Source organism: Dermacentor albipictus, unplaced genomic scaffold (assembly GCF_038994185.2).
Source record: "Dermacentor albipictus isolate Rhodes 1998 colony unplaced genomic scaffold, USDA_Dalb.pri_finalv2 scaffold_14, whole genome shotgun sequence".
In the NCBI taxonomy this organism is placed as follows: domain Eukaryota; kingdom Metazoa; phylum Arthropoda; class Arachnida; order Ixodida; family Ixodidae; genus Dermacentor; species Dermacentor albipictus.
The window spans coordinates 88089-106222 of NW_027225568.1; the positions used below are offsets into that span (position 1 = coordinate 88089).

Genomic DNA, 18134 nt, shown 5'->3' on the forward strand with positions numbered 1-18134 from the left:
GCTACACAACGCAGAGGAGATATGACTGCGCTCAAGTATGGCTGAAGCTGAAGCGCGTTTGAATATGGCATCCATCTATAAAGCACATCTACCCGCTGTGGTTGCTCAGTGGCTGTGGTGTTAGGCTGCTGAGCACGAGGTCGCGAGATCGAATCCCGGCCGCGGCGGCCGCATTTCGATGGGGGCGAAGTGCGAAAACACCCGTGTACTTAGATTTAGCTGCACGTTCAAGAACCCCAGGTGGTCAAAATTTCAGGGGTCCTTCACTACGGCGTGCCTCATAATCAGAAAGTGCTTTTGGCACGGAAAACCCCCAAATTTTCTTTTATAACGCACATCATCATCATCAGCCTGTTTTATTACGGTTTTCTGTCCACTGCAGGAGGAAGGCCTCTCCTTGTGATCTCCAATTACCCCTGTCCTGCGCCTACCGATTCCAACTAGCGCCTGCGAATTTCCTAATTTCATCGCTCCACCTAGTCTTCTGGCGTGCTCAATTGCGTTTTCCTTCTCTTGGTACCCATTCTGTAACCTTAATGGTCCAACGGTTACCTAACCGGTGCATTACATGACCTACCCAGCTCCACTTTTTCCTCTTTATGTCAATTAGAATATCGTCTATACCCATTTGATGTACAATCGAAACCGCTCTCTTTCTGTCTCTTAACGTTGTGCCTAGAAATCTTCGTTCCATCGCTCTTTGCGCGGTCCTTAACTTGTTCTCAAGCTTCTTTGTCAGTCTCCAAGTCTCTGCACCATATGGCAGCACCGGTAAAATGCACTGATTGTACACCTTCCTTTTCAATGATAATGGTAAGCTTCCAGTCAGGAGCTGGCAATGTCTGCCATATCCGATCCAACCCATTTTTATTTTTTTGTGAATTCCCTTCTCATGATCAGGATTCCCTGTAATTAATTGACCTAGGTAAACGTACTCTATCACAGACTCTAAAGGCCGACTGGCGATCCTGAATTTTTGTTTCATTGCCCGGCTATTTATCATTATCTTTGTCTTCTGCATATTAATCTTCAACTCCAGTCTTACACTCTGTCTGTTAAGGTCCTGAATCATTGGTTGTAACTCGTCTGCATTGTTGCTGAACAGAACAGCGTCATCGGCAAACCAAAGGTTGCTGAGATATTCGCCGTCGATCTTTACTCCTAAGGCTTCCCAGTTTACTAGCTTGAATACTTCTCCTAAGCACGCAGTAAATGGCATTGGAGACATTGTGTCTCCCTGTTTGACCCCTTTCTTTATAGGTATCTTCCTGCTTTTCTTGTGTAGAATTAAGGTAGCTGTAGATCTCTGTAGATATTTTCCAAGGTATTTACGTAAGTGTTCTGTACTTCTTGATTGCGTAATACCTCTATGACTGCTGGTATCTCTACTGAATCAAAAGCCCTTTTGTAATCTATGAAATCAATATAGAGAGACTTATTGTACTCTGCGTATTTCTCGATAGCCTGATTGATGACTTGCATGTGATCCATCGTAGAGTATCCCTTCCTGAAGCCAGCCTGTTCCCTTGGTTGACTAAAGTCCAGTGTTGCCCTTATTCTATTGGAGAATATATTGGTGAATATTTTGTCTAATACGGGGAGTAAGTTAATGGGCCTATAATTTTTCCATTCTTTAACGTCTCACTTTTTGTGGATTAGTATGTTTTCATTCTTCCAGTTTTGGGGTCCTTGCAGTCGATAGACAATTCGTATAAATAGCCGCCAATTTTTGAAGCAGTCTCCTCCATCTTTGATTAAATCGACTGTTATTCCATCTGCTCCGGCAGCTCTTCCTCATTTCATGTCTTGCAAGGCCCTTCTGATCTCATCGCTAGTTATAGGAGTTCCTGTGTCCTGTTCATTACTGTTTTTAATTGAGGTGTCCCGACTCCTCTAGGTAATGAACAGGTCAGTATAGACTTCTTTCGCTGCTTTTACTATATCTTCGAGATTGCGAATGAACCCAGCTCATCTTTCAGTGCATACGTCTGGGTTTGTCCTATGCCAAGTTTTTTTCTCACCGGTTTCAGGCTGCGTCCACTTTTATAGCTTCTTCAGTCTTGCTCACATTATAGTTTCGAATATCCCTTATTTTCACCTTGTTCATCAGATTGGAAGTTATTTCTTGAGCTGGACACTCTCATTTTTTGTCGTTTCTTATTTAGGTCCTTTGTTAGTTTGTTAACAGTCTCGGAAGAGAACAGCAATTTACAATAGGTAGCGAGGCACTGGAAGTGGTAAGGGAATACATCTACTGAGAATACATTCTCAGATCATGAACAGCAGGTTGCCATTATCCCTCAAGAGAAAAGTGTATAATAGCTGTGTCTTACCAGTACTCACCAACGGGGCAGAAATCTGGAGGCTTACGAAAAGGGTTCTAATTAAATTGAGGACGACGCAACGAGCTATGGAGAGAAGAATGATGGGTGTAACGTTAAGGGATAAGAAAAGAGCAGATTGGGTGAGGGAACAAACGCGAGTTAATGACATCTTAGTTGAAATCAAGAAAAAGAAATGGGCATGGGCAGGACATGTAATGAGGAGGGAAGATAAGCGATGGTCATTAAAGTTTGCGGACTGGATTCCAAGGGAAGGGAAGCGTAGCAGGAGGCGGCAGAAAGTTAGGTGGGCGGATGAGATGAAGAAGTTTGCAGGGACGACATGGCCACAATTAGTACATGACTGGGGTTGTTGAAGTATGGGAGAGGCCTTTGCCCTGCAGTGGGCGTAACCAGGCGGATGATGATGATGATGATGATGATGATGATGATATTTGTGACAGCTTGCCTGCTGGTTGCTTTGGTGCCTTGCCTCCCACTTCAATAGCTGCTTCTGAAGCCAACCTAGTTACGGTTTCATTCATTACCTCTATGTCATCATCATCTCTCTGTTAAGGCTGCATATTTGTTTGCAAGTACCAGCCTGAATTTTGCTGCTTTTACCCTTACTGCCTCTAGGTTGATCTGTTTCTTCTTGACCAATTTAGCTGTTTCTATCTTTACATTGAGCTGAATCCTAGCACTCCTATGATCACTGCACTTTATCCTACCTATCACTTCTACATCCTGCACTATGCTGGGATCGGCCGAAAATATGAAGTCAGTTTCGTTTCTTGTTTCACCATTAGAGCTTTTCCAGGTCCACTTTCTGTTGCTACGCTTCCTGAAAAGGGTGTTCATTATTCGAAGCTTATTCCTTTCTGCGAATTCTACTAGTATCTCTCTTCCAGCGTCCCTAGAATCGACACCGTAGTTGCCCTGCTTTTTCCCCACTTTTGCATTGAAGTCAACCATCACGACAGTATTTTGAGTTTGCACTTTTCTCATTGCTAATTCAACGTCTTCATAAAACTGATCTCCTTCCTCATTATCGTGACTGGATGTTGGAGCGTAGGCTTGCACTACCTTTAATCTATACCTCTTATTGAGTTTTATTACTACTACAGCTACCCTCTCATTAATGCTGTAGAATTCGTCAATGTTGCCCGCTATGTCCTTATGGATTAGGAATTCTACCCCGTATTTCTCCTTATCATGGAGACATCTATAGCAGAGGACATCTCCGTTATTCAGCAATGTATAAGCCTCACCAGTTCTTCTAAGCTCAATAAGGCCGATGATATCCAAACAATGCCTGATAATTCCTCAAAGAGTCCTGCTAAGCTAGCCTCACTCGAGAGTGTTCGGGTGTTAAACGTTCCAAGGGCCAGTTTCCATTGGGGGCCTGTCCGGATTCAGAGATTCTTAGCACCCTCTGCTGCGTTACAGGTCGGACCGCCACCTTTGTCAGATACTCCGCAGTTGTTGGGGACTGAGGGCTATTGGGTAATTGAGTGAGCCATTTTGGAGGGCGTGGCCGAGTACTGCACCAGGGAGGCCAATTCCTCATCTGGTGAGGGAGTGTGTTGTTGAAGCTTTGTGGGCCTTCCTAATTTGGTTGTACCTGGATTAGTATAGCCCCACTCGTTCTAGGCACCTGTTGCCGGTGACAGGCGTCACTCCAAGCCTGCAGAAGTTGTGCACTGGGAGTGAATTTCAAGCTCACCATCAGAAAAAAAAGCTTATAGCGGGATTCGAACTTCTGACTATGGCAACCGAGCATTTGCCATAGCTCAGTCAGATGATTCCACAGGCGGGGAGGCTACCTTATCGACGACAAGTACAGCCCCGAGGGCCCTACATGCCTAAAAACTTCTTTGATTTATCCGCGATAGAAGTGTTTTCCTGATCACGATGGGCGACTCAATATACAACGATTTCTAAGCAGTTCTGTCCTCGTAGTTCCGGAATCGCACGTGCGCAGGTGACACGGTGTAGTATTTCTAACTGGTTCCAACATCGTGGTTTCAGAGTCACCCTTACGCATGCGGCCATAAATGTGGCTAGATATACGATACATTTTCGGCGAACTTGAAGAATACCTAATTGTAGTGTGGAAAAAGAAAAGAAAATGAGAAGAAATAAAAACTTTCAGCGCTTACCGGTAATAAAGCACAACTCAAACTAAATAATCAAGCTACAGTTCCGTCAAAGTGTCACGCAACCATATCTCAAGATTGTAATATTCTATAGCTTAAAGATGTAGCAGTTCGTTTGTATTTATATTTTTTCTACCTGCTCATTTGGATGGCCGCCATTGTGGCCTCATACCGCGAACACCCGTTTATCTCTGTACGAGACCTTACTGGAGCGGCTGTCGCCCGTTGTCATGTTGGGCTCCCTGCAATGGTCAGGCGGCGCAGCGATTGGCTTGGCCGTCAGCGCCCCCCTGTCAGTTGCGCGAAACACCTGGACGGCCACTGCTACGGAGGCATGCTTTTGCGGCGCTCGTTTGAAACCTGTCGGACGTTCGAAGTTGTGGCCTTAAGGCAATCGAAAACATCGAGGCCCATTTTAGACCACCGACGCTCGAGATAGGATGTCAAATTTACGACTACAGCCATGTATATCGTGCCAAAGAAGTAAACAGCACGGACATCACAGCGAGGTGCTTAAATTCAATTATGGTGTTTTAGGTGCCAAAACCACGATCTGATCAGGAGGCACGCCGTGGTGGGGGACTCCGGAATAATTTGGACCAGCTGGGGTTCTTTAACGTAGTCCTAAATCTAATTACACGGGTGTTTTGGCATTTCGATTCCATCGAAATTCGGCCGCCACGACTGGAATTTGATCTCGCGACCTCGGGTTTAGCAGCCCGACACCATAGCCACTAAGTAACCACCGCAAGTCGCGAAGTATTTGCCAGAACAAAGCAAGCATGCTTACGACGTCAAACTCAAAGTGCGTTAACAAATCATTATTTTATGTCGCTTATGTGAGCAAATATGACTGTGGACGTCTTTCAAATGTCATTTGTCGCTTCATTACTTGGAGCGCGCCTTGCACCTCACAATTGTGGAGGTTTTGTCAAATTGGCAGGTAAGTGATTTTTTCACCGTTGACAAAGTGCCTCGAGCATATTCTGGTATTGTCGTTCTGGCTCGAATGTGAGAGGGCATTATCGCTGAAGCATCATAGAGAGCAATCAGCTGAGCGTAAACGACGTGAAGACTGAACAAATATGCGCTAGCGTGCACGAGAGAAATGCTAATTTTCGAATACTCGACGTGTGGTGCAGTGTACTCCAACCTTAGTTCTGTTCTAAGCGCGAGAAAACATCAGCACGCATGAGCTCGGTTCCAGCATTCGCGTCTTGATCTTGGCGCAGGAAGAAGCACAGCGCGTACAAAGCTCCTGCACGGAGCGCTTACGAAGCTAGATTTGACACGTAACAACCACTGCGCGTTTGTTGGGAGCAAAACGAGCTAAACAACTATATATACTGATTTACAACAGCGCGAATCAGTTCACGCGTTTTTATGCAGTTGACGCTTTATTGTGTGTTTTTACGGATACCGCTGATGGTTCCTTTTTATTTTTTTTTCTTTCTCGTTTTTGCATTTACGTCTTAGTTCGTTTAACAGAGATTCGCAAGACCGACACAAACTGCGACGATCCACTTCAGCCGCCGGGCGGTTTCGAAGGGAAGCGGTACAATTTGATGCCGCATCCCCTTCGCGGTTATGACAATCCTTAACGCAGCAGTATGCGCGCTTGTTCTTTTTGTTCACACTTCTCATGAAGGAGCTGCCAAGAGGCCGCGGTAAATCCATTAGAAAATTCGAAAAGTCGACTTTCAGGCTGGCCTGAGCCATTACCCCCTTAACAGCTTTATATGTTCAGGGGGTATATATTGAGGGGCCTGAGCGCACCACGGACAATGATGAAATGACGGTGGGGGCCTATATCCGCGGGTGCTCACCGCCGCTGCTAGGTGGTGCGACATATACAGGCAAACTTCATTGCAGGGTGTTTTCTTGCGTGTTAGTGAGCGGGCAAAAGCGGCGCGTGTCTGGTGTTCTCACAGGAACCCCACATTTCCTACAATTTAGGAACCACTCGTTATTAAGCGTTAAAAACGAAAAAAAAAGACACAGCGGTATATTACCTTCCGTTGCAGTGTACAGTAAGTCTTATTACAAAGCATTTTTTTCTTCCCTACAGAATAATTATTGGGCCTGCTTATTCTGTCGGTCATAAGCTTTTGCAGTACTCCAGCATGCAACTGCGTGCGCCCTTGAATGTGCGCCCGTTGTCAAAGGGTGTCGTGTTTCAGGAGATGTAACAAACGCGTCTACAGGAAGCATTGATACGCAAGGAAATAAGAAAATATATATTGGACACAAATGTATATTCACTTCTCATAATGCATCCGCGTTTTGTGCAGGTAGGTTTTTTACCACAGCCTAAAATACCTGCGGTGGTGGCGGGGGGGGAGGGGAGGGGGGGGAGGGTGGCGGGGGCGGGAGGGGGGTTCCACTACACTGAATTGTAGTTTTAATTTACGCCACAACATAGTTTACCACAATATTCTCCGTCGTATGTTTGTTGGTTAAGTGGCATGCTTTTAGAGTATAATGGCACGTATGCAGTATAGATAATTTACCAATGAATTGCTGCTGGTTGACTTGAGCATGCGCTCGTGCCAGATTTATACGTTTTTTTTTTCAGATTGCGAAAGAAAACCTTCAGACTGGCACCAATAAAATCTTGATTTACTACAGCCGTCCTCCGTCCCCTGGCCGCACACCATATTTTACATGTTAGCGCCGGCTGAAAACATGATATCAGGATCGCAATACGACATAATAATCAGCAAACTTCCATTACATACAATAGGTCTCCTGAGCCATGAATTACTACTTTTTATAGATTACAATCTAAAGGTTACAAAACATTTAACGTTGCAGTAACCTTTAAAATTGTCAATTCGACACACGTACACTCTTAGCATGGTAACGTTTATTAAAAGGGTATATTCTCACAGATTTGTGCACCTTTAATCTATAAGTTAAATATCAACCTTTACAAATTTAACTCCTATTAAAGGTAAGTAGGCGTGCACCTAAACTAGAGGTTACAACAGTTTAACCTCTGGTATAGGTGTACAGTATTGAACGCCTTTTCCTAAATACAGAGGTTACTTGCTACAGTATACCGGTTGAACCATTAGAATGTTTACACAAAAGGGCTTGCTGGAGGTCCCAGATGTATCACCGCGCTGCGCATGCTCCGTATAGCCAGTGTCGCCTAGCAACGGGGACGCGGCTCTTCTTTCTTTCGGGCTTCTTTCTGTTTGCGCCTCTTCTTTCTTACGCGCTTCTTTCTGCTGCCGTATTAGGCAGCCTTCAACTATGCGCGGAGAAATGTACGCCCTCGCGGAGGACGCCCCTTTTCAGACGCTGCCTTTACACGCGCTTGCGCTTCGATATAGTTCACGTGTGCACCTCGTGCGGTTTCCAGGGCAAAGTGTGTCCCTGTGTCCCTCTCAGCCTGAGAAAAAAAAAGAAACATTGCGTTTTTTAGCCGAATTAGACCTTACGCGTACCGCAACATCTCCTGTTCGACCTCCAGGATATGAAGACAAAATAATGCCACCTACTCCCCAAAAAGGCGCAACAAAGGTGAGCGCGGGAGCCACAGAAATTTCTTTACTTTCGAATAATATATTGTAAGTAACAGACTCATATTCTTTTGGGTTACAATTGTGCAACTGCTAACCAATAAATGAGGCAAATTTTCGCTTTGCTAACGTGAAATGTTCCGACCATTAGCTCGCGCTGTTGCTGTTCTTTTTCTCCTGCATATGCATTTGTGTTTACCCGGTGGATCGCTCCTAAGGTATCATTTAGCATGCGAAAATGAGAAAAAAATTTATTTCAGCTAGCTGCTTTTATTTTTTATTTTTTGCATGCTGAATTATTCATTTGGAACAATCCACACAGTAAACGTAAATGCATACGCAAGAGGAGAAAAACAGAAACAGCATGGGTCAAGGGTCTGAATACTTGACGTTGTTCACGGGCAAAGCAATAATTTCTTTTATTATTTGATTAACAGCTACACAATTGTACTCAAAAAGAGTATGCGTCTGTCACTTACTATGCCATTCGTGAGTAAAGATCTGTTCTCCCGCGCTCACCTTTGTTGTGCTTTTTGAGGGGTAGAGAGAATTTTTTCATTACATATCCTTGCGGTCGAAGAGGAGATGGTAGGTCTTGTGTAAATTCTAAGGCCCAAACAATGAAACGTTCCTTTCCTTCGAGCGCTTCCTAACCTTACGTGAGGCCTCCTTACAGCGAAGGACCGATGGAGGAAGCAAGCGTACTCTGAAAGCTGCCTTCACCCATCCTCACCTAAGGAGCGGTTGCCGCGTGCCTGGGTTTGAGATTATCTCTTAAAAGCTTTACGCGAACACCATTATTCAATAAAAAAATGTTGTATCGTCGCACAATCTTTAAACTGAAGAGCTAATATAGAGAAGCGTGGAGAAGTTTTGCTTACTAAACTTTAAAAAAGTAGCGCATTACAGTGCAAAATTTGATGCGCTCCATCAACGCTGGCACGCCGGCGTCGTGCAACGCCTAGCAACGCCTAGCAACGCTTGCTAGGCGTTGCTAGGCGAACATGCCTGGCAAGACGTACCGTGCTCGCGCTTCTCCGCAGGTGGGCGACAGCGCGCATACGCAAGCAAACGTCACGTGGTTAAGCAGTGAGGTGAAGCGCTCGTTCAGGGCCAGGAGTGGCGTAAGGGCGCATGAAGGTAGCTTTGGAGCTACCTTATGCTGAGGAAGCACCAAGGAATCCTTCACCGAGGGCCCCTCAGTAAGGAAGCTTTCAGAGTCACATAAGGTAGCCTCACCGCAATGAAGGCTTCCTTACTGAGGTGAGGAAGATTTCATTGTTTGGCCCTAAGTTGCCAGTAAAACGCTGTTGTTGTCTTTTTTTTTTTTTGCTTAGGCTGAGAGACATAGGGACACCCTTTGCTGTGGAAACCACACGAGGTGGACAGGTGAACTATTTTGAAGCGCAAGCGTGTGATGAGACAGTGTCCAAAGAGGACTGGCCGAGTGGCGTCCTCTGCGAGGGCTCACATTTCTCTGCGCATGGTTGTAGTCTGCTTAATCCTGTCGCGGAAAGAAGAGCGCAAGAAAGAAGAGGCACAAGCAAAGAGAAGCGAAATGAAGGAAATGACGCACCCATGTTTGGCGACAGCTGGCTGGGTGTACCATGCGCGGATTTGGCCTTTCTGGTACAAAACCCAAGAGGTGGCGCGTCCCCGTAGCTAAGCCGCACCAGGCTCGGCGGACCATATGAAGAGCGGGGCCCATATAAAATTATCTGCAAGAAAACCGTTCAGCTGAATGGGGCAACAAAAGGTTAGTTCCATTTAAATAACTTAAATCATTGTATATCAGCCAGCAAAGGGCTACTGCTAGTATCCTTTCAGATTTCTGACGAAATGAAACTCCCCGTGAGATACTCTATTGCTCAACATTTGAGCAAATATGTAACGGTAATGTTCCCAGCAATACAGTTCAAAACACAATATGAAGGCCTGAGCAGAAGGCACAATTAGCTTGTATAAGTATTTCGAGTATAAACTGACAGTTCCACAACTATAGTATAAGGTTGTTTAGAATGGAATATGTTTATTTGAAAAAACAACATAGGATACACCACAAATACAGCAGGCCTTGCTGGCACATGTCTAGATTTGAAACTTCAAAAGAATAGTATCGCTTGCGTAATATCACAGGAAATCACTTGTATCATATCACGATGTTTGAGCCATGCATGTCATCATTAAATCCGTGTTAACTGTCTATGTAAGAGTTTTTACTGTAGTCAGGAAGCAATAAAACAAGGCAAAGGATAAGTATGTGAGATTGCAGGCACTCAAGCATGAATTGGACACTTGTGTTCAGGTCCACTTGGACACCACTTAAAAAAAATGCTTTACACATCATGTGCAGCTTTAGAGCAGGACAATAAAGACGCTCCCAATGCAATGTAGCAAATGCAAGAAATATACAGAGTTTCGGCTATGGTGACACCTAAAAAAGAAGACGGGGGCATAAGGCCATGTACGCTTCCAAGCCACTGTAAATGTAAATTCGCATCAAGACCAAAAACAAGTGTTTTAGCCGAGGTCTCAACAAAAATAACATTAAAAACAAATATTGAAATTAAAGCTCTATACATGTCTATGTAAGCACTGGAGGAAGCTTTTTCTCTGTGCATGTGAACAACTTTTTGACGCTTTTTCTGACCCCACTGCATATACATTCATTCGGTACTCAAGCTTGTGGAAAACGCAATGAGTGATTGCTAAGAGTGATAACGAGCGAGTGTGTTGCTTGCACCGGCCGAACGCGCAAAACATAACGCCGAGGAGCATCGTCTGGCTGATACTCTGATTTCTGGCCACCTCTGTGTATGTAGCGTGCCATCGCTTCGGCTGATGCCAAGTTGTTTTCGAAACGCGCAGTCGCCCTGTATTTATACTGTTAAAGAGCAGGAAATAATGCCCCTGAATCGGGGAGAGGGGCTACTTGGATATCAGTTGTTTTATTCATATTTTATGGTATAGTTTGGAATGCGTCCGATATTTTAATAATAAGTATCTCTCAAAAGTAGTAACATTTGCATCATAATACAATATGAGCTATACATGAGATCATGACATCATGATGACTTCATCATGACATCAGTGAAATGCTGTTAACTGTCTGTAAAAGTTTGCACTGCGGTTAGCAAACAAGAAAACCAGGAAATTTTTGATCTGCACCATGATGTTACAGGCACAACAACAGGAATGGGACAATTGTTATTATATCACCTTTGAAGACCACGCAAGTATTGTTGCACACCGTGGTGTTTATTAACATTATAGTTCCAAAGACACTCCAAATGCAATATAGCAAATGCAAAAATGCAAGATTTGAAATGTTTGATTACGGGTAACATTTGAAAAAGAAACACTACCATACAGCAATGTACAGCGCTTCCAAGTCAATATTATAGGGAAAGCGGGAGGGAGACAAAAACGTAGCCTTTCATGCTGTAATTGAGCAAGAATAAAACGAAGAACGGATGTTGAAATTACACGTCTATAGATGTTCATGCAAGCAGTACAAGCAATGCTTGCATACGTGTGAGCTAATACTAAAATCTTCGCAAATATACCACACGAATAATTCAAACGTGCTGACTAATCTGTATCTATGTAAAATAGTAAGATCATCACACTTCAGTTGTGGCACTTGTATGATACAACACACACACCACCACAAATATCAAGTATCGTCTTAAATAAAGTATAGCTCACTAATTAACCTTCGTAGGTATTTAAAGTAAATGCTCATATTGCAAATAGAAAATCAAGGCTACTGAGTTTGATCACGTTGTTATATACATTTCTATTGCTGGTACCACAAGTATTCCCTCTCAAAGTGTACTTTAAAGCACGCTGATCTTGTTAAACAGGCTATCGTCTAAGCATCATAGAAGCTTTTCGCTGTGTTTTACTGCGATAATGTATCAAGATCACAGAAAGCCATGTGACACTAACAGGACACCTATGGAATCTATAGATGCTATGTTCGTTTGTATGTGGACAACTTGGGAGCTCAAGGTTGCTCGCTTCTTTTTCTTCACGGCCATGAAGCAATAATGAAGAAAACCGTCGAGCCCAGCGCTGCGTGCCAGAACACATTTATTGCTACAGCAGCACCAGGAATGATGCAAATAGACATTAATGTTGAAGGTTCGTGTAGAATATGCCTAAATAGAAATACATATAGGTTTTATACTATTATCAGGAAGACGATCTCAGCCCTGTTGAGAGCACAATCATGTTTGTTTGCGGCCAGTATGTCAGCTGTTAATTCTGCGATCTCCAGTGGAGCCTACAAGAACAGAATAGTAATCTTAATCACCTATATTTACTTGTATAAGTCGCACTTCAAACAGCTATCAACATGTAATGAAAAAGGCATAAATTAACCGCAAACAGATAAAATATTACCACACAACATATAAAGAAACATGCAAAATTTAAGTATCTTCTATCAAGGACATTTCGGTAACAATAAAAATTCAAGGTTAAATATTAAAAAAAATATTCATCGATTCAAACTGATCATGCAAATTAATTTCCAAGTCAGTTCGTACTCCTCCTCAGTACAAAAAACAACAGCGGAAGAATGTGACAGTTTAACAGTAAAAACGCGCTATCACGTGATTACGAAATGAACTAATGCAATTATTATTCTTTAATTAAGGATAGTTTACAATTCTTTTGTAAACGTATGATCATATCAGTCCAAAACACCACTTCCGTGCATGAGGTCTAATACTGTGCGTACGCACAAAAGTGCAACATGTAGTCGAGCTTTAAAAATAGCCAACACGGTGACTCATAGAGATAAAAAAAGAACGTGTTTATGAAGTGAGCGAGTAGTGCCCTTCAATAAAACTCAGTAGCGTAAGCATGAGCACCAATTGACGGTGAAATATACGACACACACACACACACACACACACACACACACACACACACACACACACACACACACACACACACACACACACACACACACGCACACGCACACGCATACGCACACACACACACACACACACACACACACACGCACACAAGCAAAGAAATAATTGAACAAGAACCATTGCTTACCTGGGCCACATTTATTGCTGTCTTCAGTATTCGTTACAGCAGTGACAACATAAGCGATGCTCACTACTCTCGCGTAAGCGAAGAACCTTTACCATATTCCATCGGCAATGCGGCTCCTTGCAGCGGCCAGTGTCACGCAGCGCGCCAATATGCCGCTGCTTCACGGCAACAGTGCTTCTTTTCAGCGGTTCGCGCACCTTTAGGAGTCTTTTTGGTAACTGTACCACGCGTCACGAGCGACTCAGTCGCACAAAACACGTTTGGTAAGCGCACATTACGGAATCGGAGAACGTTTAAACGGGGTTAAAGCAATGAAACAAAGCATGACACGACCGTTACAAAAAGATCGCATCGGCCATACTCTTCCCGGCATGCTTCTAGAGAGCTACACAACGCAGAGGAGATATGACTGCGCTCGCATTTGGCTGAAGCTGAAGCGCATTTGATTATGGCATCCATATACAGAGGGCAAATAAAAACAATAATCAAGCTACAGTTCCGCCAAAGTGTCACATAACAGTAAATAAAGATTCTAATATTGTATAGTTTAAAGATGTTGCTGTTCGTCTGTATTTGTATATTTTCTCTCTGTTCATTTGGCCGGCCTCCATTGTGGCCTCAACCGGGAGTGCCCGTTCATCTCTCTACGAGATCTTACTGCAGCGGCTGTCGCCCGCTGTCATGTGAATGTAGCGGCGTCATTATCACGTGTTAGCGAGCGAGCAAAAGCGCTGCGTGTCTGGCGTTCTCTATAAGGAACCCGACATTTGCTGCAGTTTAGCAACCACCTCCTATTATGCGTTAGAAAGGAAAAAATAAAAGAAACACAGCGGCATATTACATTCTGTTGCAGTATACAAAACATTTATCTCCCCTACAGAATATTTATTTGGCCTGCTCGGCGCTTTTATTCTGTCGGTCATCGAGCTTTTACAGTATTCCAGCGTGCGCCCGCATGCACTCTTCAATGTGCACGCGTCCTGCTGTCACATGGTGTCGTGTATCAGGAGAAGATTACAAACGCGACTATAGGAAGCGTTGATGCTCAAATAAAAAAAAATATTGGGTACCAATTCTTAATCAATCACCATAATGCATCTGCGTTTAGTTTTTCTACCGGAAGGTTTTATACCACAGCATAAAATGCCTGCAGTGGTAGCGGTAGGCTTTCCACCACACTGAACCGTAGTTACAATTTACGCCACAGCATCGTTCGCCACAATATTTTCCAATGTATGTTTATTGTTTCTGTGGCTTGCTTTGACATTTTAATGGCACGCATGTAGTATATAAAATTGGTCACTTAATTGTTGCTGGTTGACTTGAGCACGCGCTCGTGCAAGATTTAAGCTTTTTTTTATATTGCGGAAACAAGCATTCCGACTGACACCAATAACATCTTAATTTAGCCCAACCTGCCTCCGTCCCGCGGCCACAGACCATATTCTACACGTTAGTCCTGGCTGAAAATACCATATCATGATCGCGAATGCGACAACAATAATCAGCAAACTTCCAATCCATACAATAGGTCCCCTCAGCCACGAATTACAACTTCCTTTATATAAGTTACAGCCTAAAGGTTACGAGACGTTCGGCGTTGAAGTAACATTTAAAAAAGCTTACTTCGACACATGTAACTTCTAGCCGCGTCTGAAATTAAGAAAAACACAAATATCAAGTTGGTTTGGTAACCTCGTAACCTTTATCTCATAGGTTACTTGCAAATAAAGGTAAACTTAAACGTTATCGTGCTAAGAGTGTAACCTCTAGCCGCGACGTAAATTAACAAAAGCACAGATATATCAAGTTGTTTTAGTAACCTTTCTGTGATACGTTACTTGCAACTAAACGTAAACTTAAATGTTGCCGTGCTAAGATTGTAGGCATGACTTCTTAAACAGGCGTGATTTCAATAATCAACGGAGGATCTCCTTGTTTTCCTTCTTGTGGCACTAATATGCTATAATGGGGCTTCATAACACTCTGGGTCACAGTCGGAGTGTGGCTATTATTTTACTGTTATGGACTTTCTTGCTCGAACTCACTTGAAACGTGAAGAAAGTTATCGGCGCTCTAGACTAGCCATTGAGGGGTGCCTAATATAACTCCAGTGCGAAATGAGCGAACAGGAAACCAACACAGAGACTATTGCACGACGAGCACGCTTCTGTTAAACTCTTCTGTGCATGGGCCTGTTCTAGCATCACTTACCATGTTCAATGCTGGTTTTCAGCACTCCGTTTATTATACCTGTGTATAACAATGAAATAAATTCACGCGGAAACTCCTCTGGCATTCATCTAAAATTGGCGACCCTTTCCTACTAATCGCCTATTTTCGTCGCGTGCTGCTTTGTTTTGTGTAATGGCGAGAAGCACCGCGAAAGTCGTATTCGCGAACGTAGTTGCAACGCCGTGATGTTAATTAAACCGCATCATGCTGCATGTGGCGTCGCTGTCGGGCGGCCGTGGACGTCTTTCTTCTTCGGTTGTTGCTGTACCTCTTGGTCGCCATCACCGTTCATTAAATCTTGTTAGTGTTGTTCCTCGCTTGAAACTGATTGTCGCTAATTTACGTTTATAACAATCTGATATGTCTTTCTGTTTTCTTGAGTTATTCTTACTAATACAACATTTTCTTGATTCAGTGAAAGCGTCACGCGTCAGCACCGGTTTTTCTCACTGTATTGACAGAGAAATGCTTACGCTTTTTAAAAACCACGCTGAGAAAAATTGAGCTCAGGGTGACGCACCCCTTGTTTCAACAACGGGAACTCTCTTTTGATTTCGGAACATTAGACGTCGCTTGCTAATTTTCTTCATCTGTTTGTTCCTTACTGTGAACGCCTTGCAGCATTAAAAAAAGGAATACAGTTGCAAAATTGTATTATTGAGCAGCAGATTTGGTGAGTTGTGTTAATAACAGCTAATTGGTCCTTATTGAGGTCAGAATATTTGCTAAGGTTCAACAAAAGTGCTAATCATGGATGATGGCTGCGACGTCCAACGCTTGTACAAAAGCAGACCATATGGAATGTATAGACCCTTCTATCCATGCTGTCGAAGCAGTGTGTTCATGACCCAAAACATCTTCTGGTCATGCATTTTTGACAGTCACGCTAGCCAAGGAGAAAATGAGTACTTTGTCCCACAGTTCACTCTAAGTATGCATGTCCATTACGCCTAAAGGGACCCTGAAACGCTTTTGACGATTTTCTACAAACGTATTGAGTCGTTAGAGTAGGTCCTTCTGATCATTAATTGACACATCTAAGTGCTCCGCGTAAAGCGTGTAATTTATTATAAGGTTTTAAATATGCACATCGCTGCCGATCGCAGCACACTGCTCGGCGGAATTTTAAGCCGCCCCTAACCATATGACCGAAATCACCCATACGACGTCAGTGGGGCGAGCTATCCGATTGGCTGACAAGGGCGCGTGATCGATAATTTTTCCAACTTTATGGTAAACAAATGATCTTCGTAATAGTTGTAATGTTAGTTAATTTGTTTTTATGAAAAGAAAGTAACATAAAGAGAATGCACAAGAATAATTTTTCAGTACACTTAAGCACTTCCGGCACACAGCATGTGTCGTCTGCTTGTGTTACAACGTACTCCATTTTGACGAGAGCTCCGCGGTCAGAGTCGGTCTCAGTCTTTTCGCGAGCACTATGATTCGACTTTGTTGCCTTGTGGACTGCAAACGTAGCGACTGGCAATATGTCAAGCTGCGACATCGTGTCCCTCTGCAAGGCAGCGCACGAGCGAACTGGCTGCTGCGCATCGGACTGCCGCTATCCTATCGGCGCCACGATTTGCGCGTTTGTGGCCGTCACTTTACACCGGAAGATTAGTAACGCAATAGCGTTTCGCGAGTCCGGTATTAGGGCAAACGCAAGCGCAAGGGGACAGAGTCTGGCCGCTTGACTGTGCCGTAACGGGATGAGCCATGAGATGAGCAGAAGGGCAAATGCGAATGATCTGCATGGTGCAGCCACCTGGTGGCACAGAGCTCAACCATACACAGTAGCAGCAACGAAGTGTATTCTTCTTTGCTGCTGGTGAGTATTTTTTGCAGGAGTGTAATCCTGAACGCGTTGTTTTTAAAAATGTTTAAAATGTTTTACACTTGATTAGAACAATATTAGCGCTTTGTTTGGCTGGTTAAGCGCTGCGCCAACAAGTGTATGAACCGTGCAGACCGATCAGTCATTTGCCGAAATGACCAGCTTGCGTGTGGTTACCGGAATACAAGACACGTTCGGCGCTACGGCAGAATGCTCGCAACGCACGCTGCTTCGATAGCTCTCGCTTGGGGTCGACGGCCAAGCGGCTAGCGAAGAGGTCTCGCGTGGGCGGGGGCGGGCTCCAAAACAACCAGAAGTGGACGATGTGACGTCGCATCGTGACGCTGAACCAGTGAAGGCGGAGCTTAGCCCCGCTCGCTCGGCGAACGAGTTGAGGAGGAAAAGCATGGCTAGGGAGGAGGGTAACTTCCAATCGCTTGTAGCTCCATTAATACGTAACGCTTCACTTAAATTCTGGTACGAATGTTCTACTTAAGCTGTACCCTACGCGTCTACAAAATTTGTCCGAACCGTTTCAGGGGCCCTTTAAACATACAAGGAAAGTGTCCAGTGCATCTATGCAACTTTCTTTTTGTACTTAGGAGAACAATTTATTTGGAAAGAATTCTATCTATGCAGCGAAGCTCGTGCCAATCGGCGAGTTCTATGTATGTATAGGCTATTGTAGATTTGTTGCTCTAGAGGGCTTAATGTAATGTGTTTTGGAACTTGAGTGGTGTAAACACAAGAAAATATATATATGTGTATATATATTCATATCACCTGATTAGACTCCTTCTTTGTGGCGGTGATCGACGCGGATGACGAGGTAAACTGTGGGCGATCAGTAAAATTGTTAAGAAGCGCAGTATGACATAATGTTTATGAGAGCAGCATACAAGCATAAAATACCATAAGAAATGATACGGCTAGGTTGTATGATTGCGAGTTCTGGATTTTCTTATCCCTTTTTAACAGAAAT

General features: G+C 43.8%; 1 protein-coding gene across 1 annotated transcript in view; it reads right to left on the minus strand.

Moving 5' to 3' along the window:
- Positions 1-18134, minus strand: part of LOC135914745 (PR domain zinc finger protein 12-like) — a gene marked incomplete at its 3' end in the record, with an annotated part of 198328 nt that overhangs the window by 87565 nt on the left and 92629 nt on the right. Inside the window, exon 3 of the mRNA XM_070528771.1 lies at positions 9584-9725. Coding sequence (XP_070384872.1) covers positions 9584-9587 — 4 coding nt within the window. The remainder of the gene's footprint in view (positions 1-9583; positions 9726-18134) is intronic.